The sequence below is a fragment of the Dermacentor silvarum genome, chromosome 7 (assembly GCF_013339745.2).
Source record: "Dermacentor silvarum isolate Dsil-2018 chromosome 7, BIME_Dsil_1.4, whole genome shotgun sequence".
Classification (NCBI taxonomy): domain Eukaryota; kingdom Metazoa; phylum Arthropoda; class Arachnida; order Ixodida; family Ixodidae; genus Dermacentor; species Dermacentor silvarum.
This window is the reverse complement of record NC_051160.1, coordinates 140,235,020-140,262,915: the sequence shown is the minus strand read 5'-3', so window position 1 is coordinate 140,262,915 and position 27,896 is coordinate 140,235,020. Positions and strand designations below refer to the sequence as shown.

The 27,896-nt window shown below is 46.2% G+C and overlaps 1 protein-coding gene across 1 annotated transcript; it reads right to left on the bottom strand.

The window, feature by feature from the left end:
- LOC119458487 (L-sorbose 1-dehydrogenase) lies at window positions 1–26,308 on the bottom strand. The gene is made up of 4 exons (XM_037720328.2): window positions 26,121–26,308; window positions 7,102–7,279; window positions 3,957–4,173; window positions 1–747 (listed from the first exon to the last, which is right to left on the bottom strand). Exons 1-4 carry the CDS (start codon window positions 26,253–26,255, stop codon window positions 576–578), a joined length of 702 nt encoding a protein of 233 aa, XP_037576256.1. The 5' UTR covers window positions 26,256–26,308; the 3' UTR covers window positions 1–575.
- Window positions 26,309–27,896: the final 1,588 nt, after the last annotated feature.

Below are 27,896 nucleotides of genomic sequence, written 5' to 3'. Positions count from 1 at the left end.
CTTGTGGCGGTCAATCAGTTTTTACCAAGAGTTGTCGCACATCTGTTATCACAGGAGAAATAACAAGACAAGATAAATATGACGCCAAGAAAAGCAAAAATAAATTACCTGTTTGGTACTGTTGAACAGTATTTTTAATTAAAGATGTGGTCTAAACTAAGGAAATACTTGATATCATTAAATAGAACAAGTGAAAGTAAAAGAAATGAAAGTAAAAGAAATAACTGGGCTGTCAGGGTGAGTCGACTAAGAAACCTGGGAGTTGATCATGCTTATCGTATATTTACGCCTCATAATTTCAAAAATAAGATCATAGATTCAAGCACTAAGTATCGCGTAGGATTACCGGTTGGCTTCGTTATTTTTTGTATTCGAAAGAGTTATGCTAAATATCAAGCCACTCGGTTGCCCTATGCTTTTCGTTCGAGAAACCTTGGAATCGTTCGATCATTCGAAAAGTGGGAGTCCTGAAAGATTCAGGTTACTGTCTTGAGGTAGCACAGTGGGAGAGGGAGGGGGAACATTGGACAAACAGCTCTGAGCGCCACCTTCGACGCCGTGTGTTTTCACCAGGCTCACGGTGGTGTACTGAACGTGTTTAAGAGCTGGACTTTTGAGTTGTCCTCGCGAATGATGTCTGCAGCTTTTTCCGCGATCATGTACACTGCTGCATTAAGATTTGCTGACACTATGTCGGGCATGACAGACGCGTCCACCACTCGCAGTCCTCTCACGCCTCCACGAACCCTGCGAGAAACACATGAGAAACACTTGAGCACAAAAAACCAAAGTGTCGGGCTGTGCTAATTGATCACTGATTCGAACAGAGAAACACCGCGAGCAAAATACTAAGAACAAAGAAAGAACAGCACTCTATCCTGTCGTTTTCACTGCCCTTCACCATTAGCCAACGATGTTGATACGTTACCGTATTAGTACAGACCACGACGGCACCGTGTGTAGCGCCGCTACGTTGATCGGTGCTATGTCAAAAATCAATTAGCAATCTCAAGGCACAGTAAACAGTCACGCGTCTTAGACAATTCTTCATCGTAGACAACCACCAATAGGCTAACTTTTTTCAACCACCGAAAAATTTAGGTGAGGACGAGAGTGTAAACGTGTCACCTTGGTTCGAGCTTTTTATCGTAAAGACTGCTGCGTATGTTAATGCGTAATTTCGCATGTTGAACGAAGTGCTCTATACACCAAATTTTGTGAAGTTTTTTTTTGCCGCAGCACCTTAAGTACGTTTGCCAAACTTTAAAAAGAATTACAGCTTTAAATGTAACTTTTCTAAGGGACTAATAAGAGGATGACCATATAAGTTGACATTTCTCACCTCTCTCTACCAGTGGAACCTCAGAAAATTGGTTCGTGCAGCAATCCGCAAGCCAAGAAATATTACTCGTAGTTGGTTTTGATTTATTGCCAATATATTATGCAGATCGCTTTTATTTTATTTTCGGGTAATTTCCAATACTTAGCACTACAGACCTTGAAAGCTTCCCTATAACCTGGTCAGTACTTCTCTCGAAAACGCAATAAAAAAATAACAGCTCAAAAATGCAGAACAGTCATTTTGAGAAACATTACCGCAGCAGTCATAGCACGATGACTGTCGATGGTAATGCGATTAGCATTCGATCAACGCTCCGACACGCATAATTTCTACCGTTACATTTAACATCTGCAGTGGTCATTCGGAGACTTTCGTTGCTTCGGCTATATGCTACATACTCCGGTATCGTCCCATTTTGTCATGGCACTCGCTTTCCAAGGTCGCCAATGAGCACGCGAGCATGACGAAAACTGCATGACGCCAACGCAGTGACCCCAACCGAATGATAAAGTCAAAATGACGTCGATTAAACACCAAAGGCGGTATGACAGAGACAGCATGACGACGGCGGCATGACGACTGTCGGGAGACGAAGCTGGAATGACAACAATGCGAGGTCCACGACGGCGCCACGAGCACAGACGTGCTGGCCAGAGCTATGAGGCATCATGGACCACTGAGTCGGCGTTGTAGACGTGACGACGACGGTAAAACGAGCATCAGATCACGAAGCTGCAATGACGACGACGGAACGATCACCACGGCATCACGACCACGAGCGCATGCCTAGTCGCCCAAAGTAACAGACAATTTTAGCCTGTAAGAGACCGCATTAAAATCAGTTTTCTGTCTCCACGCTTACAGCTAGCGTAAAAAAGCTGAAGCATAATTCGCCCCAGTTTCTTGCTTTCTTCCAATCATTCACAGCGCCTTTCTTGAGGTTTGTTTTCCTTTGCAATGGCAAAGTGTGGTGGTGCGAAGCAAACGATTACAGAAATGTACACATCGAATGCACGCGCAATGGCTCCCGCCCGGTGGATGTGTGTTTATTTGGGTTTGTTTTTTTCGCTCATAATCCCTGAAACGGTATATATCAACAACTAGCTCAAGCAAAAGCTCCTGCGGCACCACTCTGCCTTTTCAACCTTGTCTGGGCCACGGCGGCCGCATTTCGATGAGGGCGAAATGCGAAAACACCCTTGCAGTTAGATTTATGTGCACGCTAACGAACCCCAGGTAGTCCAAATTATTCTGGAGTCCCCCACTACGGCGTGCCTCATAATGAGATCGTGGTTGTGGCATGTTAAACCCCATAATTTCAACCCTGTCCGTACAAGGAAGGTGAAACGCATCTCAGGATACACCCGGTTTGATTTTACTTGCATTCAGAATAGTGACATGTGTACTCGTTTATCGTTGTCTCGAGGCCTGCATTTCACCCGCTAACAACTTAACGTTATCGCTCAGGGCAAAACGCGTGGGGATGATTTGGAAATTACTCGAATTGCTTGAAGTTATCGTTGATTCTATCTGTTATGTGCGTTCTCGCCGAGCTTTGTATAATGAGACTGTGTGCGCGACACGAATTGTGTAGTAGTTTCTAGAGGGCACGCGGTCACCAGCGATTACCCTCTAACTTTCGACGAGCCATTTAAAAAAGCACAAGCGTTTGACCCGCAGATCAAGTTTGCAGCGGTCGCCGACTCTGTTCGCCGCTATTGCTGTGCTTTGAATGTCGTTTGCTTTCAGGGGCACAAGTTCGCCTAATATAAAGTTGGTTTCCTCATTCACAGTTTCGCTACTGTGTTCTTGACCATTACTACAACGTGAGAATAAGATTCTGTGCTGCGTTTGCACAAGTGTCCACTTCACATGCGTTTTTGGCATGTCAGTGAAAGACAACGTAGAAAAATTGAACGATAAGCTTTAGCGAATATCAACGCGACTACCAATCATACACAGTACGCTACGAAACGCCATTACTGCAAAATTTTGCACTGACAAGAAGCACTGAATAAACTGAATATTTCTTGCAACCAATTCACCTTATACAATGAAAGAAGGAAATACACTCATCAAAGTAACTTAGCAAGTATGTAAAGACGGGCCGCGTCTTTTTACATTCCAGGTTGCGCGGCTCTTAACGCCAATCATAAATGGCTCAAAGCACTCGTTTACATTTGCAGTTGCACTGCATTTCTCTTCAGGCTGTGTATAATTTTGTGGCGCTATATCAACAAAATTACGTTGGCCTATTTACAGTACCATCCCTAATAAACGATGATCAATCAGTGATAGTAAAATAGCGACTATGCTGAATACATCTCGACCACTTTTTCAAAGCACATTCAGCCTTCAAAGAAATGTTGTGCAATTTAAATAAACAATGGCCCTTAGAGTTTCTTCTCCCACCCATGTATGTTAAGCAGTGCAGCACTTAGTTTACAGTTCTCCGAATCCTAGCTCAGCCAGGATAATCACACGTTTGACAAGCTAATAAAATGTTTCGGAACCAGTTTAAAATCACTTCTTACGCACGCATTTTGTAGGTGTCCTACAATTCCCATAAATACGCGCCTGAGACGCGAATCGCTACCTATTGTCGCGCACTAACCTCAGACGGGGATCGACGACGGCGTTGGGACCCGATCCCATCGGATTGGTGCAGCACTGGTGCCACCCGGTATGCGACAGATGCCTCGCCATGCATTTCAGGTAATCCCTGCTCCACATGGTGTAACTCTTGCACGGCGGAAATGGGATGCCCCAAAGCTTTGTGCCCAGATCGGCGAAGGGTTTAGTGCGCAGGATTCGAATGCACTGGAGCATTGCTGAAATTGATAAATCAGATAAACCACCTTTTGAGAACGCTTTGCGAGAAAAAACTTTGCAACCGACACATCGCAAGTAAGTAGCTTCATGCCACAGTTCCACAAGCTCTACCAGTCTGCATTCCTTTGTGCTGCTGATTTGTATTGTCCCCACCCGGGGGTATTAGTTATAATGTATTCTGAATAACAATAGTACACATATTCCCTTTCAGTCACGATGTCTCCATATGGACAGACGACTTTTTTTGCTATCTCTATCATCGAAAAGCGAAAGAGTCACGATACACACTGGTAAGACTAATATTTCAGACACAAATAAACGTAATGAGCGCCATCTGATATGAAGCAGCGAAACACTACTTAAGAAAAGATGTTTCAAGATAAACGCCTCCACGTTGTATGGGAGTAAGGAGAGTCGGCGTTCAAATTTCTCGTTTTACCGCAGCCTCAATCGTTCAGAACAGTTTAAAACCCCTGTTTTATGCAAGGAAAGAGCTACTTTTTATGAAAAACAGGTACTCAGTGCTCAGGGTTCTGTTAATGATTAGTTTTGCCTCTGTTTTGATCCACGTATCCATACGGAGACAATGTTACTTACTCACTCTTTCTTAAGCACGCCTGCGACCCGTACGCACCACGCCAAAATTTAAAACTTGGGACACTTTTACGGACTTAGCGCACCATCTAGTTCACTGTCACAGAATTCATTTCTTTGTTTTTTGAGTAATTTTATTTTTGAGCGATGGCAATTTTTAAACATGGAACAAACATCGCCGTACGCACTGTTTGATCGCGAAAATGGTAGACGCTCTCATTACCGGACCATCGAGCAATGACGTCGATTTGGTGATTATGTGGCATCCTCGACTGGTTGTCTGGATGTCAGTGACGCCTACCTTGATTCCAGATCAATAGAATTTCGTTCGGGCGAAACAGATCCGATGAATCAGCCCGGACTGTTGTTTTTGAAATTCATAATTTTGTATCTGCTGCGATTTAACATTGTTTATTTTAATGTCCTTTCTCAACAGCTCATTTTAAGACACCATTCTTGCTATAAACTAGTTGCGATCATTTTTGAGTGAGGTACGATGCGAACGACCACTGGCCTCAGTAAGTCCAGTCGCTGTTTCCGCAGCGGTTCAAGTACGAGCAGTATGTGGCGAAAACCAGGGTCCGCTGCCAGAACTGCGATGTTTTCCTTTCGTTGCAGCTCAGCACTTTTTCTTCCGATATCACAACCTGTGCACCCGTGAATGCACCGCTCGCACAACCTTGAATAATTAATTTCTCAGCTTTCGGCAAACTGCCAAAGCGTTCTTGCGAAAAAAAATTATTCAGTCAAGATATGAGGACGCGACGGAATTAGCATAATAATTGTCCTAGCGAGTTGAATTTCTTTCTTCGTACTCTCGACACCAAAAACATCAATACCTGCAAGTTGAAAATATTTCCCTGAAAAGTATCATCATTCGTGGCTGAACGGGATATGTTAGTGTGCGAAAATGCCCTTGAATCTTTATGATAATGTAAGATGCGATGCACACGGACACTTGATTACGTGACAGAGCAAAGCAAAATTACCACAAAATACCACTCAGAACAGGCAGGTTCAACCGAACAAAATTAAATAACATAGGCAGAGAAGCACAGCGCTCGGCAGCTAAAGCAAAAAAATGCAGATTATGAAAATAGACAAAGGAATATACGAGTATGAAACGTAGTACGCAATATAAACCCTAATTTCTCGCAACACTTTTTAGTATACTCGTGCAATCGTTCCAATTTTAAGCTACATTTTAATTCTATACGTAACGTTTTCCAAAAACTAAACCAAAACTTGTTATTCTACGGCAAATATCCAGATATTCGTAACGAAAATATTTACGTTCCACGCAATCCCTGTATTATGCCCTGTGACTACAAGGCTCGGTACTCCCAAAGGACAGCTGTTTCTGATGCGGCTATGCGTCAGTGTGACTGTTTTACAATTACGCGATTACAAAGTTGAAACACATCTAGATACCGTTCTTATTTTGCAGTCTAATCAACGAGTCACATGAATCGAATTTCTCTTTAGGGAGTATAACCTGCTCTTATGTAAAGAAGATGAGGCCAAAAGGCGCATTGCAAATGACTGCAATGCCTAAAGAATGTGCTAGAACAAATTATATTTTCATCATCAAGAAAGCTGGCAAAGCAATAAACAGGCTCCATTTATGCGTTTTAAATTACAACCTTTACAGGAAATTGTTCATCTAATGCAATGTGTACATACTGTGGTGCTGGCAGTCTTAAGTAGCAAATATTGTTTAGCACAAAGAACCACGTCCTGCATGCGTGTGTCCTTAACAAGGAGTTAAGAACGGCCTAATTCATCATTTTACATTGCGGGTGATTCTCTTACAAGCAAACAATCGATTCACATGATGTAATGTATAACTTCCCCTTGAGGAATCTTATAAGGCGACCCATGTGCAGAAAGAACGATGTCGTCTGTGAGTTCACTGAATGTTAGGTAACATATCAGAAATATTATTTACACATTAGAAAGTGTCCATCACTAACGAGCCCTAACATGCATCGCATATAACTAAAATCCGATATCCTCAGTACATTCTAGTGAAGCTAGAAGTCGACCTCCCAAAGTGCTAATCATATGGTTAAAAATCAGTGCACATAGTTGGCTTTCACTTCAAGTTCCATGAAGCGGCAGCGTTCGTTGAGTGACAATGACCAATTCGGTTTTTTATTGTCCATATTTCCGGTAAACTTAACAGATTGTGGTATTAGGGAACTCATCCATTTAAGCTCTAGACGCACATATACTTCCCTCAATCTTACAGTAAATTACATAAAATGTGGCCAGGTGTTAATAGCAAAAAAGAAAATTCACAGGTATTGTAAACAAATTGCAAGAGCCCACACCTTCAGCAGCGATTTCGATGTCAGCTGGGTGCGAGTAGTACCGAGGGTCAAGGATAGGAGGATCACGGTAGTCTCTGCTGCGCAGCTTTATAACACCTCGGCTCTTGAGACGGTTGAGGAGAGGAGCCAGCTGAAAAGCGTTACGGCCACGGTACGGCTTGTAGAATTCGTCATATATCTACGAAGATAAGAAAAAACGCGTGTTAGCGCTCACGCTTTGGGAGTGGCACCACATTTGCCACCGTTAGTAAAATACAGCAAACAATGTGGACAAAAATACAAGCAGCGTGAGAATCAATGGCAGAGTGCAACTTTTTCAGCCGCCGATAATATTATATTATCTGTACTGAACTATAAATATGCCTTTGTCAGCAGAGACTGGTTGCCACGTCCATCTAGCTTGATTGGCTAGGAACACGTGCAAGCGACTTTCGTGAACCAGACGCGCCCCGTTGACGAGGCTGTATTTCTCGGCCTCTTCAATTTCTAAGAATAAGGGCCATTAGTTTTCACATCGTTGCTGTCTTCTCGATGCATCGACGAAATATTTCAGGTCATACCTTAAAGTTTTGTTTCTGAGCATGACTGCGTTTTCACTAATCTGCTTCCCGTACAGGGGAGGAGGGGGTAAGCATAGCCATTTGTTGTGCGGTTCATGGATAGCAATATTGAAAGTGTGACATTCGTCCATGTTCACTCCATATAAACGCTAAGCTTAAGGCTTGTTCAGCCGTAACATTTCCCCGCACTGACATGTGCTTCGTGAGTTTTACCTGTGCATGCTACCAGATTCCTGTTTTCTACCCTTTCTCGTAGCGTCTTATTAAAACAATTCTTACCTCTTTTATTACCCCCTTGTTCATTGAAACAAGGTCGTGATTTCACGTTTAGATCGCACAGGCTTTAATTATATATGTGGACTGTTGAACAACGTCACGTGCCATGCTATGCGGCACGTTACTTCTATCTTCATAATAGGTGAATAAAGTTTACTTTTCAGAACACTACATACCAGCAAAGCGTTCTTCTCTCGAGTTCTATTTAAGAGTGCATTTGTCAGTACACAATGCATAATGTTCCGAAGCACATGTAAAGCAACCAATATAGATTCAGGAGATTCTGCCCCTGCGTCTGCAACGAATGCTTATCATCTGCTGTGGCTATTAAAAGGCTAGAGACTGACTCGAACACCGAGGGCCCACTCGAACCTGATCCTCCTTCTCTTTTCTCTACGAGCACCCATCCTTTTATTATAGCACTTGTTTTTCTAGATTCTCCCGGCCCGAAGAAACAGATTTCAGCTCTAGTGGGTACAGTTTTTGCACAGGCCTTGTTAAATTCCCGTCCTGAGTCTGAACTGGGCAGACTCGTACCAATCTGCCACGCCCAGGATAGAGCTCAGTTATTCTTCCGAGTGGCCAAACACATCGTGAGGCATTGAGTTCCTCGACGATCACTGTGTCGAGAACTTGAGTTCGGCCTAGTTGGTGCTTACTGCATGACATGTTGACCGCTAATCAAGGACAAAGACAGAAAAGGAGAAACACAAAACGACGACACGGGCGGTAACTTGCAACTTATTTATTCACAGAAACACGTAGGAATATACAGACAAATATGAAATGCATAGAACGCATCACCAAGTTTACTCATCAGCCTAGCGGGGCAACCACTTATCAAAAACCTATCTCTGATTCAAGCAGCCTAATGGAAGTATCGCTAACACACTGCAGTCTTGGCCTTTCTTTCTTATATGATATGCCTCCATCAGTTCGCGTGCCGTGTGGTCCTGGCTTCTCCCCAGAAGCTCCATCTTCTTGAAACGGGATTTACAGGGGCAGTCTTTGCAATGCGCAGGCAAATGCGCCAATTCGCCTCTCTTAAACTGTTGTTTATGTTCCCTGGCTCCATCACTCAGGCACCGCCCCATCTGCCCTAAGTAATACTTGCCACACATCAGGGGGATTTCATACACAACTGTACATTGCATTTCCAATATGACTGGGCATGATTCTTGCCACAGCCTTGCCTTTTTGGTTCTCTGGAGGTGCGAGGGCAGAGTCGCGCCAACTTAGGCGCTGAAAAAACAAGGGGGACGCCATACCTGCCAGCCACCTTCCTTAGGTTGTGAGTGAGGTGATGATTAGAAAGTACCACTTCAGGTCTTGCGGTCATAGTGGTCGTCCTCACGCTTGCTTTACTCCTGTAACCTTTTACCTTCTACAGGAGGTATTCAAGCACTGACGTTACCATCAAGTCAGGGAACCCTGCTGTCTTAAGACGGTAAATCTGATTCCCAAAACAATCTGCATCGTGTGCACGACAGATTTCCAGAGTGCCGATTTTAAACAGAGCATAGAAACTCCCCATTCTACAATCGTTAACTCGAAGGAGTCATATGCCACCAAGCCTTCCTGTGCCCGATGAATACAGTGGACGCACGCACGGCCTTTACCCGCCGTGGTTGCTAAGTGGCTATGGTGTTGCGCTGCTAAGCACGATGTCGCGGGATCGAATCCCGGCCACGGCGGCCGCATTTCGATGGGGGCGAAATACAAAAACAAAAATACAAGGATTTAGGTGCACGTTAAAGAACCCCAGGTGGTCGAAATTTTCCGGAGTACCCCACTACGGCGTGCCTCATAATCAGATCGTGGTTTTGACGCGTAAAACCCCATAACTTAATTAATTAATTAACGCACAGCCATTACCAAAGGAAATGTTGAGGTCTAAAATACGCAGGGAATTCTCAAGTGGAAGTTCGTGAATAAAAAAAGACCTTTACTGAGTTGTCTAAAAATCGTTCAAATGCTGCCAAAAGTAGTCAAGGTACCTTGCTCGTTAAAGACAATTAAGATATCATCCACGTATCTAAAAGCTCTCAAAATGCTTAAAAACGCATGAGCCCCAAATGTCTCATCAAGCGCCGTGTCAATTTTAGCTAAAAACATGTTGCACAATTATGGCACAATGCACGACACGATGCAGATTCCACGTTTCTGCAGAAAGAGCCTATCGGTCAAAACTAATAGAAGTGATAATAAGTTAAGTTTCTAAAATTGTTAAAAAATCGTCTCGTCGTTTCATGTTTCTCTTTCTCTCTCTTCGTCGTTGATTAGCGGTCAAAATGTCATGCGATCACTATGTCGTCGCTGTTGGGTTATGATGGAGCGAAGGAATTTCGAGTAGCTACTCTTCCTGCCAACGAAACCACAGGTGTTTGAGAAGTTTGTTCCGATATCGTAGTCTTTTATTGAGGTCTTCTTGGCTTGTCTGCGAAATGCGGCTCTGCTATTCATCGCCGCCGTTCTGCTAACAAAGATTTTCCGACTAACAGATTGGCTGCATAGATCGGAACAAGTTCTCTTGCGTCCGTGTAAGTCTAGGTCAGTGGTCTAGAAATAATTACGGCCTCCACTTCCACCAGTAATGATGTTAGCTCTTCGATATAGAGCTAGAGCTTGTGTTTTCAGTGTGGCAACGTGAGAGTCTTCAGCGGTTCAACTCGACATTTGGCTGCTGTGAGCGTAGCAATGGAGTCGCCTTGCAGGTTGGTTGCCTTCAGATATGCGCATGCACGATACGCTCTCAAACTAGCATTCACAAAAATGTGGAGTTCCGTCGTATCCGCGATTCCTCGGGGACTGCTTACGCAATGTGGAATTCTAATCGAGCTACGCTGTAGGACTTCCATGCGTCCTTCCCTCCAAGGAGTACTAATTTCCTTGGTTAACTGTTCGTCCCACGAAACGTTCCGAACCCACAATTTTTTTAATGAAAGTTTCGCGGTCACTGTGAAGGGTGAAAGTACTCAAATAGGATCAAAGATCCTGGATGCCGCCTTTAAGAAATACTGTTTTGTATTTGTGTTTCGACTCAGATTAAACTTCAGATTAAACTCAAAATTATTATTTGCATCACACTGCATGCCTAATGCAACCGTAATATCGCTAGTACGTCCATCTATCGGCTTCTCCTTTGTTAGTAAATGTTGTCGCAATGTTTCGTTATTACTTCTCCACTTTCGGAGGTTCTTTCCGGTGTCATTCATGATTCTCTTCGTCCTTTCGTAAACGTCAAGGCCTTCTTTGTATGTATCTACTTCAATAAGCAAGTCATCAACGTAAAATGACTTCTTCAGACTCGCCGCCAGCTTCTCGTTTTCAGTACCAACGTTGTCTAGGTGGTTATGAATAGTACCCATCAACAATAATGGCTTTGACGTTGACCCAAAAAGCACGCGCGCCATGCGCCATTCGACGACACTATAGCATTCTCAAATTGAAAAGCGTCTCTGTCTGGTTATTGTATTTCAATCTGCAGGAACGCTTTTTCGGTGTCTGAGTTTAGGGTGATTAAAAGCCATCGAAAACAAAGTAGTACACGCAGAAGCTCTGGATTTAGGTTGACTGCCTTTTCCAGACAGTCGTTGAGTGAAAGTAGCCCTGGGGCATGTGAACATGCATCGACCACAACCCCTAGTTTGGCGGTTAATGACTCTTCTTCGATGACCTCCTGATGTGTCATGTAGTAAACTGGATGGTGATCGTAAACATTCTTGGGCACAACTTCTGCGTGACCATGCGACATATACTATCGTATGACTGTATCGTGGCGTTCAAGTAAGCTTCGTGTCGTGACAGTCTACTCACAAGCTTCTGTAGACGGTTGACGGCAATGTCGCGATTGCCACCGATGAGGTGTCTGCGATCTTCCTTCCACGCCAACGCAACAGCGTACCTGCCATTGGACGTTCGGCTGGTCTTTCGAAAGTGATCTAGGAACTTGGTTGCAGACGATTCAAAGGTGTCCTCAATGCCCATTCCTTCCAGTTTCCAGAAAGATTGCAAAATCTGCAAAGTCCTTTGATCTTCAACTTCCGTGATGTCCACCCGCAGAACATAAACCATCAAGCTAGTGCTGTTATCGAGAAAGGCTCTCTGACGAACTGGTCCTTGCAGCATCCATCCGAAACAGGTGTTGACTGCAGTCAGCCCTTGAACTTCCGTGATGCGAACCTCACCCGTCAAAATGGTCCACAGATAGTCAAATCATATCAACACACTAAGTCCGGGCTCCTCATTAACTAGAATCAACATTCGGCCATCAGCCAAAAACTTATTTCCCGATTGCAGCTGGTGCACGAAACGGCTGTCAGTTGACGGTGCAGTGATGTCGTCGCAGATCACTGGAACGACAACTGCTAGTACGAGGCAAAAACTTGATGCCGTGTTGACTGCGTAACGGCACTTCAACTACTTTGCGACGTTCAGTTTGAGAAGGAGTGCGCTACTAAACGTGTTAAACGCTATCTTTGTCCCTCCAACGACCATGAGGCTCATCTTCATTACTACGTCTTCTTTGATGAAGGACCTCTGACTTCCACCATCCAAAATGATTATGACACAGCGGTGCTTGTTGTTGTGGACGATCAAAGCACAAAAAGAATGCAGATATACTTCGTAGCACGTGCTGTTCACGCTCTTCCCACTACTCGATAGCTCTCTGGAGCTTGACATTTATGTTTCTGGGGAAACGAATACTCCTGTGCAGCTTCCTCATGCCTCTGGATCGACACGGGTTTTCCGGTACGAGGGATCGCACATGCTTCCTCGAGTGACAGACGAAACAGTCCGCTTTCTTTAAAAATGCATTATGTGAAACAGAGGCTGTGGCACCTTTTACAATCGTTTCAGCGCATTCACAGTGTTTTACGCATGGCGTCATGGACTGCTCACGACTTTCCAACTCAACACGAACGAATGCCAGTGGTTCCTTCAGATTGACATCTGAGGAAGCCGCTGCTGAAGCTGATTTTGATACAACTTGAGTGTCGTCTGATGAGTTCCTCCTCAATGCTTCACTTCGCTGCTCTCGAGTAAACGCAATAACCATATAGTTTGGTTGAGCTTTTGGCAGTATGTCGATAAGCATCGCCGAGAAACTCAACGTAGGCACGTTGAGAGAATTCAGACAACGAATGTGCAGCTGCGTAGCATCATACATTGTCTGAGGCCTCGCACGCCGGTACCTAGTTTAACTTGGCCAACGTTTCTGAGGGCAGCTAGGTGATGCTGCTCGATTCTGCTTCTGTCACCAGAGAGCTCCTTGAGTATATCGACAGCATCATCATAACAAGTCTCAGATGTGGGCAATCCCTCAATTGCCACCACGGCTTCTCCAGCGAGATACTGCCGTGAGAAAAAAAATATTCGTTGTTGATGAGGAGTGCTGCCGCGAAAACATCGGCTCCCGATATCATCAATGATTTCACGAGGTTATTCACCCCAAATCAAAGTGGATTGCGTACCAACGAAGGCAGCAAGTTACACGGATTCCGTGGATACCGGATTTATTTCGGTTGGTAGACTCGTTCTCAACATTTTCTGCATTTGAATTTTCAACCTCGGCGTGCAAAGGCGGGTAGCCCTAGGCCTAACACCGCAAGTCACTCATTACCGCCATGAAAATCGTCACCGGTGAAACGATATCGCCTGAAGACGCGAATGACCCGGGCTGGATCACGGCATATAACCGCAAACCAAGCAAGGGCAAGGCCAGTCAACCCCAAGGAGCAAGTTCGTCAAGTACACGTGGCAGACGAAGGGACGGCGATCGCACCACCGGACCGAAGAGCGCATACCAGCGCCTCGTCGCTACCTCGAGACTCCCTCAGCTACCGAGGGACACGTTCCGTATCATCGTGAGACCCCGAGACGGTCTCAACATGGGCAAATCCACACCAGTGCAGGTTGAGCAACCCCTGGCAATCCCGGCAGCCCTGGCTCCTCCATCTGCCCCAACGTAATTTGAGAATATCTTCATCATCTGCACCCCCGGCGAATGTAACGCAAGAGCATGCGCCACGGTGCAACAGATTCGCATGAAAGATACTACGTATCGGGTCGCTGTATACCCGGCACCGCCCGATTATACATCCAAAGGCGTAGTCCGAGGCATTGACCTCGAGCTCAACGACTCCCATCTCCGAGACCTGATCGTCACGAAACGCAACCCCAACGCCTTGGAGGTGAAGAGAATCAAAAACACCACAGACGTGGCAATCCTTTTCCAAGGAATGCAAGTACCAAGTTACATCTACTGCGGAGCAAGCATTGTTCGATGCACGCTCTTTCGCAGACACACGGAATGTCTGGCCTAACACCAGCACCACGTGGTGCCGGAAGTATGGCCTCAAAACGCCACCAGAAGATTGCCAGTGTACCCCTCACTGCACCCTGTGCGGCGGACCACACCCCACCACCGACAAGAACTGCCAACGCAAGTTTCAAGTCCCTTACATCATGCGAAAGAGACGACGCTGCAAACGCAACCGACGCGGCCGCTCCCGAGGACCGAGCGGCGCCAGTCGCCGCGACTCGAGCGCCACCTCAGGAATTTCCGTAGTGACCACAAGGACTCGCTCGGTCACGCCGACACCCGAGCGCCGCAGCGCCCTCCGCAGCAGCCGCTCCTGCTCCAGGGGACGACGCAACAGCCGCTCTCGCTCCAGTGGGCGCCCTACATCCGGCCACACCGAATTGACGTGGGCCGACCTAGTACAAGGGAGACAACACCGGCAAAAACAACGGGACGCCTCATCTACCAAAGAGGTAACGCGTTCCTCATTGCCCGAGCATGAGAGCGAGATAGTCACATCCCTACGACAGGAACTAGCGGGTCTCCAAGCCACCATAGAAGTGCTTACAGAGCAGCTTAATGACGCGAAACAGCAGATTCAAAACCTTAAAGCTCCCAAACAAGCACCACCCCAAGAGACAAACGTAATAGTAAGCACAGCCAAACGCAAACCCCCTCCACTCCCAGAGACGGAAGAATAGAGTAATGCACGGAAAGACACTCTTGGCGAAATTCTTCGCCTCACGCGAGAGAACCTAGAAAGTATTCGTACTCTAACGAATCGTGTAGAGGTGGGCGAAAACAATGTCGTCCTAAAAAATTAAAAACTAAGCTAGTCAGCCACAACAGATGGACACGACGGGGCACCCTTCCGCACCAATAAATCCTCCGCAAAACCAACATGGCAAACACGACACAGGATACCTTATAAATTTGGTATTGGAATTGCGCTAGCTACGCGAAACGCAAATCCCAGCTGCAACAGTACCTCAAAATTCAACCCAAAAAGACGCACGTAATACTATTACAAGAAACCCTATGCGAAACCCTCATGCTCTCAGGGTACAATCCCGTCTCCCAAAGAGGAGGGGACGCCAGGAGAGGCATCGCCACGCTTGTTAATAGAACATTCGCGCACATCATTCACGACGTCCTACCGAAAAACAGTCGTATCGAGGCGATCCTAATCGAGCTCGTACCTAACCGACTCTTAAAACAAAGCGTTTTTGTACTAAACGTCTACAGCTCCCCCGCGCACTACAAACAATCCTTCCACGCGATCCTTACTAAAGCCACATCATTGGCAAGAACCTCACCACTCGTTATCGCAGGTTACTTCAACGCCCCCCACCCGTCGTGGGGTTACCCTACAATCAAGCCTAGCGGCAACAACCTCTCGCGCGCAATAGACGACCTGTCCTGGTGACGGACCACACCCTGGTGACGGACCACAGGTTCCCCACCAGATTGGGTACGTCGACGTGATTCGATACTACGCCGGACCTCACGTTACTTCGAAATGTAGCAAACTACACGAAGACGAACACGCAAGAGAACCTGGGCAGCGACCACTTACGTCGTCATACGCACAGAAATACCAAACACGACGGCCCCACCCCGATTGTTCACCCTCACAGACGGGGATACCTTCCGTAAGCTACGGAAGGAATACACGAACACGTACGGCTTCTTCGCGGAACTTCTCTCTCCGATAAAGGGCGACCTAACCAGAGCAACGAAAACCATACAAACGGAGCTGGAGGTCCCAAGGGTTGACCCTCACCTCGCATACTTACTCGAGGCCAAGGCCTCGATACTTGCGCGATGGAGAAAGCAACGTCTCAACAGACGCCTGCGCAAACGCATCGCGATCTAGGATTGCCAGATTGGGCTATTAATAGCCAAATTGGGCTACTTTTTACGCGGCTTGGCGTCGAAAATTCCGAGTTGGCTACATGGCTATATTTGGGCTATTATTTGTATTAAGAACTTCCGGGTCTCGGTGACCACGTCAGCACTGACAAAATTTGTGAACGCCGGTTTATGAAAACCCAAAGCTCATTGCTCCTAAAAAGTTATGTAGGCAGTCTCGAAGGCTGTGTTTTTAGGCATTGTCGGCACTGAGTGGATGGCGTTAAGTCATCGCTGCCGTGTCTTTCCAGACTAAGCTCTCTTTTTGCTTTGGTTTCGGCGCCATCTGCTGCCGCTTCACGTGTGGTTCGATCAGTGAGAAAACCGTTCTCAAAACTAAGCATGGGCACGTGGGCGAAATACAGCCGTGCATATAAGAAGGAACGGGAGAAGGACGCCGCTTTCAAAGGTAAATTTTACTTTATGCGCATATTTGGTTTTAAAAGCGTCTTGTGGTGCGTTGTTCCCGAATGGAGTAACAAAGTCGGCAAATTTCTTACTCTATTACAAAATGCCCGAAATTCATTCCGCATTCGAAGGCAACTCTTGCATCGGCAAAGCATATAAAGCCATTCAAAAGTTTAAATATTGCAGTTGAGAATGAGGATGTTTTAAGGTAGGGTCAAGGTGTTGCGTGAGGCTCCCACATGATCACGAACTTCGGCACAGGCACGAGAGCACTGTCACACTTCGTACTTGCGGTGGACGCACTTTGTACTTGCTCGTCGTCTGTCGTTATCTCAAGATCGGTAGCCACGCCACGGTGCGCGTGGAGGACCGCTGCCGTTCCGTCCCCTCTTGCCTTTCTAGTCTTTGGAAACACACAGATATTGCCGGCCCACCGACTTTATTAACGAAAGCATAATCGAATGCGCTATAAGATATTTATTGCGTTTCCTTTTTGCATAAGCACGAACGCACGTGCGCCATTTTCACTTAGTGTGACGTAGTGACGGTAACGGAGGGTGCGCCAGCCTGGTCGAGCCGAGTGTGTTCGCGAAGAACGAGTTATCAGAGTGCGCGGGCTCATTTCTTTTAGTGTTGCCTGCCCCGGCGGGCTGACCACCCGTAAAATGAGTATTTTTGGAACCTGAGAATGCTTTCACTAGGTTTAACAAAAGTGGTTGTCTATGATAAAATAACAGGTAAATGAGCAAGAGGTATTTCCTTTTATTGCGATAGAAATTATATGGACACTCCAAGCGCATTTCTACCGTGGTCGTCGCTGTGAGGTTGCGTCTAAAGTTCAAACACGGTAACATCGTCACCGCGCGCGTATGTGTTCCCTATTGGAATTACATTTCTTTATTTTTTTCAAGTCCCACTGAAGGTAACGTACACAGCCCCCCTCGGAAATTTGGCAACACACGCATTCGTGCCTGCATTCCCAGAAACTTACGCACACGTTTTCAGATTGCACGAATCTTGCCAGGGAATCCCTGTTTAAAAATTGCACAGTTCAACGCTTCGATACTAATGGCACCTGGGTTATTGCCAGTGCCGTAATCCAGGTGGCAATTGAAATTGTAAACTTTAATTCACCTCTTCTGCTACGGGCCAGCAGGTCGTTCCGTTTTTGCACTATTGCAGTCACAACTGTCCCTTCTTCGCACGAGGAAAATGCAAGAAGGTTTCAAGTTATCTCCAGAGTCCAGTGTGTCTCTAAGCGGCAGCATTTGCTAACTCAGCGTCAAGCTGTTTTCGAGTAAAAAATACAAAATTGAGAAAGAGAGAGAGCGGGATAGGAATAACATGCTAATTTTATGAATCAAGCTTAGGAAAGGCAACACTATTCTAAAATGCATTGAGCTCAGGCCGCCTCTTGGGCACTCGATCGTGACCAGCCGAAGCTGATCCTAGAGGCTGGAGCTGGGAGTATTTTGCCCGACACTTATAAAAAAATGCCTCGAGTAAAGCGAGGCGTCAACTAAAGTTAGCTCACAATGTGGCTCAGTAAATACTCATAGCGTCATGAATCAATCGGAAACGAAATCCTTCAGCTCGTTGTAACAATAAGTGGTGTCCAAATCCATGTCTGTGTGGCAGCTCTCAATAGAAGTATTTACGCAGATCTTGAGGCCACTGTTGTGCTGGATGCATGCGGCGGAAGTAATTTTGGAGTCGGAAATACGCGGTAAACCATCTGCACCATCTATAAGACACCTGCAGAACATCATCAAACTTTTGGCTATGTTTTTGGCTACTTTTGGGTCACAAAAAAATTGAGTCTGGCTATCTTTGGGCTACATTTTGAGATCATTTGGCTATTTTTGTTGGGGCCATCTGGCAACCCTAGACTCGGCTCGTCGCAGTCGCTACCGTACAGTCGCCGCGCGGCCACCGCTCCTACAGGCGCACGTCCACCGTAGCCTGGCAACAGCCACAGCTGGCCGCGCCCTCTGTATGACGTCACCCCCCCCCCCGCGCTCCATAAATGTAATAACCGGGAGAATAGACGTTTTCACGAGGGCGCTTCCGATGGTCGGGCGTCGAGAGTATGTGTCAGTGTTGCTTGTTTGGCCTGGACTGTGAACTTACCTTGCGCTTGCGTTGAGGAGTGGAAACTTTCCTTCGATGTTTCTGTTTATTTTTGCCACGAATGGCTTACGCTCGTAAATAATTGCAAATACTCATCAAAAGGCTACAGGCCAGCACTGTGCACTTTATGGGTGCACAAACAACCAGCGGAAAATAACGATATTGGGGAGTGTAGTGTGTCCACAATACAGCACGCCGCGAGACCACTGCCGATGTGGTATGTTCACGCTTCACCGGCTTCCTGCATCAGCTGAGGACTTAGCATTTCAGTATAATATGAACCAATGCACACATCAGTTAAATAACGCATTTTTGTAAGCCCTTATTGGCACATTTCCCAATAGGTTGCGAAAATTGTCAGCCCTTCGATGCAATATTTTCTCGTATATAGTGGAAAGAGGCTACATTTGCTATTCTTTCAAACACGACTTCATTCCAATGCTTAATACGGGGATCACACGGCGTACTTGTGATCGTGATCGAGCCCGATCTAGATCAAATTTCTCGGTCGCGATTGGCTTCTTTGCTCAATCTGCAGAAGGGAGCCAGTTGCGGTCGAACATTCCAATCCAGATCGGGCTCGGTTGCTATCAAAAGTGGCCGTGTGACATTGGTATGCGACAAATTGAAGCATTCTGCAAGAGAACTAGTCGGTAAATACACTTCTCAACAATCTGGAAAAATCGTGTCCTGTGGAAGATGTATGCAGCCCCTGTGTCCACCAAACCATTGTCTCTGCGTTCACACGCACCCTGCGCGGCCCTGCCCATAAAGGTAATTTCGAAATCTAGCACCTGGGTTGTATCAATTGTGCTGGCATCTATGATCACTGTCGCGCGTCGGTTCGCTGCAGGTACCGTGCTGCTCGTGCGCCAGGCTTGTGCTTTGACATTTGGTTATAAGCACCTTGCGCTGCACAAGAGTCAATAAATTTTGCATTCTTGAACTGTTGAGTAGCGTCGAAATCGTATGAGGTAACCACCGCAAATCTACCAATCGCTGACACTCGTCAGCGGGCCGCCAGTGCCTGGTTCTAAGCATTGCCCGACAGCTACGTACGCGCCTGCTTTCGCTAAATGAGGTAACCCTCAACCGCGAAACGTAATGGTGATCAGATTCAATCGACGACAGTCACATGTGCCTAGCAATAAGAATGAAAAATACCGCTGATTAGCACGCCAGGTGTCGACGAAGTAGACGCGGCTTCCGCCGGTACCGACGAGGAAACGCCACATCCACTGGTCAGGCTTGCTGTTGCCATTGTACTTCACTCTGAGCGCTCACGCGAGCACATGAAAATATAACAAGTCAAGCGGCACAAGACAAGCGAAGCGGCAGACAACAATCGAAATAATGCTCAGCGAAGATCACATAACCGAAGTAGTAACCGAAGTGCGGCCGGCCTGCTCTCGCAAGGCTCACAGTCCAAAATGGCGGCATAACATATTCTGACGCTAGACGTCGCCCGTGTCGGGAAACGGCGCTACTCAAACGCCGGTTTGTGAAAAGGTCTATTAGCGGCGAGAATTTGGAGTGGCGCCCTCTACGAGTGACGTCACGGCCACGACGGCGGTCGCTCGGCTGCTGCGCGCGCTCGTTCCCTTCGTGCATGCTTGGGGTATTAGTGGCTCGAGCCGTACCAATTGAAGGATGCGCCTAATTCTTTTTACTGTCATGCCTGAGGGCCAGTTTTTTCTTCAAAACCGCGAGTCGTGAAAATGTTCGGCGTGAATATCTCAAGCTATGTAGCATTGAAGGGGTCTACTGGTTTTGCAATGCGTATATGCGCAGTGTCTGTCCCTAAACCTTGTGCAAAAAGAATGTCTGCAATTTCAACACACGAAGTTGTGTATGATGCTCCGCAAAACACTTAACATTGTCTTAGTGTTTAGCTATGGGAGACATTGCATTTTACAAGGAAGAAAAATCTTGGTATTGGTATTTGATTTAAATATTACAAATGCATGTTAAAATAAAACTGCACAGCAAATCTTCTATGATGATTCTTAGTACTATGGTGATTTGTTCTGGTCAAATATGGCAACTTTATTATTGCATAAAAGGAAGAGTTAGGCGCGCATTTTGCATGAAAACGTTTGCTAATACTTTCACCGTTCTCTGAAACAGGCACCCAAAAAATGCATTGCTCATGGCTGTTAATTAACACGACGGCGCGTCACGTATAGTATGTATATACTTCACGAATACCATAACAGCAATCACCTGAAAGAACAGTTTCGTGGTTAAGATCGAGAGCATATCAATTGCACGCGAGAAAATGTTTCATAGTGACCCTCAGTTGCCTTTATCGACATCATGGCACAGCCCTTACACAACTAAATCTACCGACTGTGGTTATGGCGACGCACACATTATTCGCGAAACCCATCAATTCACTACAACTTCGAATTGAAACCATGAAGCAGTTTTTTAAGTGCCAATTGCAATGCCTAAGGTATACTCGAGGCTATATAGCGCAGCGTAGGCTGCGCTGAAGAGGAACATTCAAACGCGTTCTGCCTCACCATGTCTCGATCCTGCGTTGTTTAACTACAACGAACTGAGAACTATTCGCTTCGTGAGTACATAAAAGAGAACCTCCCATACCCGCCTCATAGAGAAGACACCACAAGCCTCAAATGAATTCACTTTATTTTTGACCTACATAGCGGAATAATGATATCTTCAATAGGCCCCATACTGCTAATGAATGAGGCTTCGGCTTCTTTCTAGCTGCAGCCATACGGTCCAAAAGGCATATTTCACTAAAGAATTTGGGCCGAGCGGCCTGTGCCAGTTCGCCAAACAGATTCGCGATGTCTGTTCCTCAAGAAACAAGCAGCAGTAAATTGCACAAGTGAGTTGAACGTGTAGCACGGAACAGTGAATAAATATTGGTAAATTCTATTGCGTATTCTGCAAATAACTATAAGCCTCAATTAGCTTCACTTCAAATTAACGCCACTTAAAATTAACCGCTGAAGAATGTCCTAATTTTCAGTAGCAGTTGAAGAAACAAGTGGTGCTGGTTGAATCTGAACTACAGTGTCAGGTCCTCGTGTTACTGCCGAGCGTTTCTGTGAAGAAATGAAAAATTAGATATTATACCATGAGCTACCCGTCATAAGCAAATACGTTTTAATGGGTTAAAATTAAGGTGTAGCAGTCATATGTAGCAGACATAGTGGCATGCTCGTTGCACCACTGCAGGTTGCACATAGAATCCTAACTGGATTCTTATGTGCTATGTTTATGCGTTTATGATGTTATTAGCCACGTGCTATTTATGGCTTTTTATTAGTCTCTCAATCTGCAAAGTCTAGATCCGCGCATTAAAAGCACGCAATGGACTGGTCTGAGCTCCTTCGGCTGGCACTGCAGCGTTGCCCTTGAGAAATAAATTGTCGTCTAGGAAATAAGCTGTTTGAATAAGTTTGCGCGAATGAAGACGTCGTAAAAATGTATTTGAGATGACCGGCATAAGTATACAAGCACAGGGAACGAGAGCGAACAAAGGGAAACACTACAGAAGGCGCCCGGAAAGCGTCCGAACGGCAGCAGACGACAGGCGCGAGTCCGAGCCCTGACGTCACGCAAGCGTAGGGTGCCTCGATGCTAACGCCCCGGTTCAGGGTGGTGCCATCCTTTGACCGCTCCCGCGCCGCCGCTTTCTCGCTGCGACGCCATCTTGAATCACAGCGAGCGGTTGCGATTGCTTGGTGCCGGTGCTTAGTTCTAGACACAGTGCGCACGGATGCTTCGCTGACGCTTCTACTTGCTGGACAGTGTTCAGCCGCATGAATGACAAGCTTGTCAAGTGCATCGAGTCGACATGACGGGCTGTTGTGTTCCCAAGTGCACCGGATCGACGCTTAAACGGCTTCGTTGTTTACGCTTCCCCCGGGACCCAGAGCGAAGGAAGAGATGGGAAGCCCAAGTGAAGCGGTATCACTGGAAGGCAACGGATAGCTCCTACATTTGCGAGGTAAATGTCAAGAAAGTGTCAAGAAGTGCCGACACTTCTTGACAAAATAAAAAACACGCTGCGATAGATCTATCGCACCGTGTTTTTCATTTAAATAAGAAAGTATTCTCTGATCCTCGCTCACGTACCTACGTTCGCTCACAAACTAAGCACTGCACCGATGCTGTTTGAGTAGCCTATGGTTTGCGAGCGCGCGTCGCATAGGCTTTTGCCGTTTTGATCGGCGCAGTCTATGCGAGTAGTACCCTTATTTTAAGGACTGACGAAGATGCTTCGCCGCGAAATAGTCTTAAATTAGCTACAAATCGTCATGTAAACCACCTATTTTACTTTATCACGAGTAGCACACATCGTGTGTGTCCCTTGTTTCTTTTTGTTTTTTGTTTTTCCCAGTTTCTTTTTTCGCTACTGGTTATTTCGGACTAAAGAGCGCAGTGCTTCTTTGGGGAGAGCGGCTGTTGTATACGTGGCAAGCGAAGCATTGTGATTTTCTCTGATTTCTCAGCAGATATCTTGCGGATCTCAGGTTGTTACGTTATATAGCTGATTTTTTGGACGAATATATTTGTAGCGTGGTGCTCGTAAGCCGATGGTCATTCGTGCTCATTCCCGATCGTAGTGGGTACTGTGACGGTCTTTAAATGCCTGTGCACGGTATGCCCAGGTGTAGTAGAGTTAAGGGGCATCACGGGACCAAAATGTTTCGGCGCTTTCTGGCATGGTGTCTGCTTTAGCCTGCGCATTTCTTCGAAACGTGTGAAGCGAGGTAATACAGCATTACTTCTGCGAAAACTTATTTTTAAGCACTGCATGCAATGGGTTCTCTGTATTTACAAGGGAACTTTTCATATCAATAATCACTTTTGTTGTTTTACTTGTACTTATAAACACTTTGAAGAGGACCAGTACGAGGGAAATCGACAGGATGGGCGCCGTCTGGTAAAGTCAACAGCCTTACATCATCATGGACTATATTTTCGAAGTGAAAAACATTGCTAATCTGTATTTGACTGTCTTAGTTTCATTCACGGTTTTTGTACGTGATATGTATGCAGTGTTGTTTATTTTTTCAATGTAGTTATCAGTGTTCTAATGGTTATTTATGAAATGTTCTGTACTCGCCATCGATGTGTTTGGCTGATGCGACGAATTCGATGGTAGCTGATGTCTTCTGGCTGGATATCTTGAATAATATTACCAGCGGTTGCGTTTTCTTGCTTGTATTCTTGTTTTCGATTTATATTGTGTGTAATAAGGTTGATGTACTCACTTGAATTCCCCCCCCCCCATGTAATGATTAAATGTAAAAAAACTCTCCCTATCCCGCATTGTGTGTCGAGCCTACCTTGCGAATTTTTTTTTATCTCGTCTTTCAACATAACCTTCAGGCGCCACACAGTACATATAATTTTTCATGTACATATCTCTTTCGTGATTGAATGTACTAGACATTACTAAGTAAATGTATTTTGTGCATCGTTTGGTTTCTTGTGTGTACTAGGCAAGATTGACACAGACAAGTTACGTTACATGTTTCTCTACAGCACTAACTAAACCTTATTTTCACATCGCAGTTATTTTTACACCAGCTTAATCCTGTCAGCACACAGTTTTCTGGGCAAAAACAGCAAAATTCGCGTAGATATCGTGAATTAATTGCAACGAACGCGAAGAGCACGCGTAACGCAAGGGAAACTAACCGCCGTGCGCGAGTGGCTGGCTACGGTAAAGGAGGTGTGACGTGTAAACCAAAATACAACAGCGAAAAAGAAAAACTTCCACACAACCTTACTGTCCCGACGTGGGAGCCGCCTGCGTCATCCTAAGGGTTGATCTTCAGGACCTGAATAAAGTTTATCATACATACCATACAGGGGGTCGCAAACCTTATATACCAAGCATCGAAGCGCAAAAAATAGTGCGTATTTCAAACATACACACGGCATACTAAATGTGATTGAATTAGGCAACTTGGGGCATGTTCCCGGCGCCATACATTTACGTCTTCGACCTTCGACGAGTTAACGGCAGATGCGATACCGATAAAAAAAATCCTCATCAAGGCAAAGCACTTGGAAGCGCGCCGCGAGTAACACTATTTATGAACGCAAGCGTAGCTGAGTCTGAGCTCGTGTGATTCAATATGGCGGCGCCAGCGGGGTTGTCTCCACCCTGAACGGCGGCGCTGGCATCGAGGCACCCTAACGCAAGCGGCGCTCGCAGCGCCCCTGTAGGTCGTTCTAGGGGCTAATAGAAGGGGAAAGCTCGCGTCGCCGCAGCCATAGTTGAGGCTGCAGTATGCATGGATGGTGAGAAGTCGGCCAGCCTGAAGGAGACCAGTGATTGTCGTAGAAATGACGTGAAGAGGAGACAATGCGCTGAAGAGACTCCAGAGGAGCGTGTCCAATGGTTGGCGCGCTCCTCCATTGCTTTACGAATCATAGAAGCGAATTCATTGATGTGAAAAATACAGTTTTACCCGTTGATTGACCACAACGTCTCTGTTTTCTTAGTCTAGTGGGAAACCACTAAGTTTAATAACAGCATGTCTAACTACAAGCGAAGCCTAAGCGCAGCCGGGGGTCTGTAGCTATCGCTACTCGACTAGGTTTAACCAGAGCTAAACCACAGCCAATTTTCTAAAGTGGCTGTGTCCAGAGACAAAGGCTGCAAGAAAGAAAGCGCTTAGAGGTGCATGAATACAGATAAACGAGCCCACAGACTTCGAATGGTTCACCATGTATCAACAAAAAGTTCCACACTATACTTATGCAGGACCTCTGCAAGAAACTTTGAATGGATTTTTAACTATATTACGCCATTTGATAACTAGGATTGCGCAAGTGTTCAGAGTCACCTTCACTTCTTGTTGCACTTAGTGTCATTAGGTTGTATTTTCTCCCACATGAGAAAGAAGACGAAGGAAAAAGTTGCGCAATAGCACAATGGTTAGAGCGTCCGGTTCCGAATTATGCATTGCCTAAATAGCGAGGCATTGATCTCCAGTGGCAGTGGTTAGCAGAGGTTTTCTTTTGTTCGTCATATGGCGAAGGTGAAGCTGACCCTAAGGTTGCCTTGCTATGAAACGATATAACAATATCGAGCTGACAGACGCCGACAATAAAAGAATTAGTGAACACGGACGTATGAGCACAGCGAGTGCTGTTTCGGGCTCCTAACCGCTATCACAATACGAAAAGAAATGCTAGTCGGGCATTACGCCTGCTTCCTAGCTTATACTCAGGAAACACCCTCAAATATTAACCTCTGGCCTGCAGTGCCCACTTATTGTGAACAATCTTCACGGTTATCAAAACTAATCACTACGCGTTGCGTCCTCCCTTTTAACAAAGTTAGCTTAAGAGACTTAGCTCAGACTTTCATTGGTTTTGTCCCTAGATCCTGCGCCACGCAAGCAATTCAGCAAAAGAAGTCCAACACTTACTTCCTGGCGTAGTCCCAAGTCCAACAAGAAGCGCTCAGCCTCAATGTTCGCAGCGGAAACGCTGTTCAAGACGACCTCGATGTCCGGGTAGTCGTAGGGGGCAAACGATGTATTCACGAATCCAACGGCCTCCATAGCGGCAGGTAGTGTGAGAGCACCTGCACTTTACAATATGTGTTAGAGGTGCTGAAAAGCTAGCCGCCAATGCATAATGACATGCATTCTTGTTTATCTTTATCCGGTGACCGCATTTCACTGACTAACAATTGTGAAAGGTCACTTAGCGCAACACAGGCCTATTTGTATCGCCAGTTTCTCGAACATTATTGATTGTCCTATCTGTGGCCCGATGTTGTCGCCGAGCATTGTGTAAGCACTTCCTTGGCATGACGCGAATTCTAGTTGTAGAGTTCTGGAAGTGTGCACATTCTACAACTTACGCGAGCACAAGCGATTACGCTGGAAGATTCATTGAGTCATGTATAAATAACCCACGGGTCTGATCCACAGATCGGATTTTCTACGATTACCAACTGGGCTCGCCGCTATCGTTGTGCTTTTCCGGTAACGTTTTTTTCTTTCGCCCAATAAAAAGTTCCTTTCGAGACTCACAGTTATCGCTACGGTGTTCTTCACCGCCACTAATACGTGTAATCTGGTGGAGGTGTTTTTGTGTTCATGTACCGACGCCCCCGAAGGCAACACCAGCGTCGCCCCAGACTATCGAGCAAGCCGCAGGCTACAAAACGTGCCCCCGGAGCATGGACGTCTACCAGAGACGACCAGGAAAATCGTGACTAAGTCAACTACAACCATGAATGACCGAGCACCGCCTGTAGCCATCAAGCTTCAACATCCCAGGGAATCTTCTATCTTACGCGGAGCTTCATCTGACGACCCCGAAACCTCGCTCGAGACATTCGGAAGGGTTTCAACTTTCAACAACTGGAACTCTGAGAAAAACCTCCGCCATGTGTGCTTTTCCTTGGATGACGCCGCGATGACATGGTTTGAGAACCAAGAGTCCACACTTGCGACGTGCGACCTCTTCTGCAGCAACTTCCTTATGAGACACAGTAGTTTTGTATTAAAAGAAAGGACCGAAGTTCTACTGGAAGCCCGAGTGCAGCTATCTAACGTGAACATTGCAATCTTTACGGAAGAGGTGACCCGAAGTTTTCGTCACGCCGACCCGGAAATGACCGAGGAGAAGAAATTTCGCCTATTCATGCGTGATGTGAAGCGAGAATGTTTCGGCGAAGACCGTCGAAGAGTTTTTTTTATATGCCATCAACATCAAGAAAACACTCGAAATTCATAACAGGCAATGCAACCGCCGCAAGCTCACGACAAACTACGCCGATGTTCAATCACTGGGCACCAACGACCTGGGCGAGACCATCAGAGCGCTCGTTCGGGAGAAGCTTCGCAACCTCATATAGCTTCAATTATCGATATAGCACGCGAGGAGATTCCCCTGAGCAACCGCAGCATTAGCTGGAACGGATGAGCTACGCCACTCCAGCCTGCCGTCACATACCCCTTCCGCGGCCACGCCAGGCCTCGCCGAAATTCCGTCGCCAGCCGCCGCCGCCAGCCCACCCGCCTGTCCGCCCGCGCAACACCCCGAGGAAGACAGACGTATGGCGCGCCCCCGAATACCACTCGCTTTGCTATCACTGCGGTAAGCGGGTACGTCTACCGCTGATGCCCAAACCGCGAGATCCGTCAACGCACCACTTCGAACGCAAGACGAACGAACACGTAAGATCGCCG

Excerpts from the sequence above, each read along its gene's own strand:
- LOC119458487 (XM_037720328.2), bottom strand. The coding sequence starts at position 26,255 with ATGGAGGCCGTTGGATTCGTGAATACATCGTTTGCCCCCTACGACTAC. Across the intron at positions 4,174-7,101 it reads CATCGAAATCGCTGCTGAAG|CAATGCTCCAGTGCATTCGA; the intron begins GTGTGGGCTCTT and ends TATCAATTTCAG. Across the intron at positions 748-3,956 it reads GTCGTCGATCCCCGTCTGAG|GGTTCGTGGAGGCGTGAGAG; the intron begins GTTAGTGCGCGA and ends TGTTTCTCGCAG.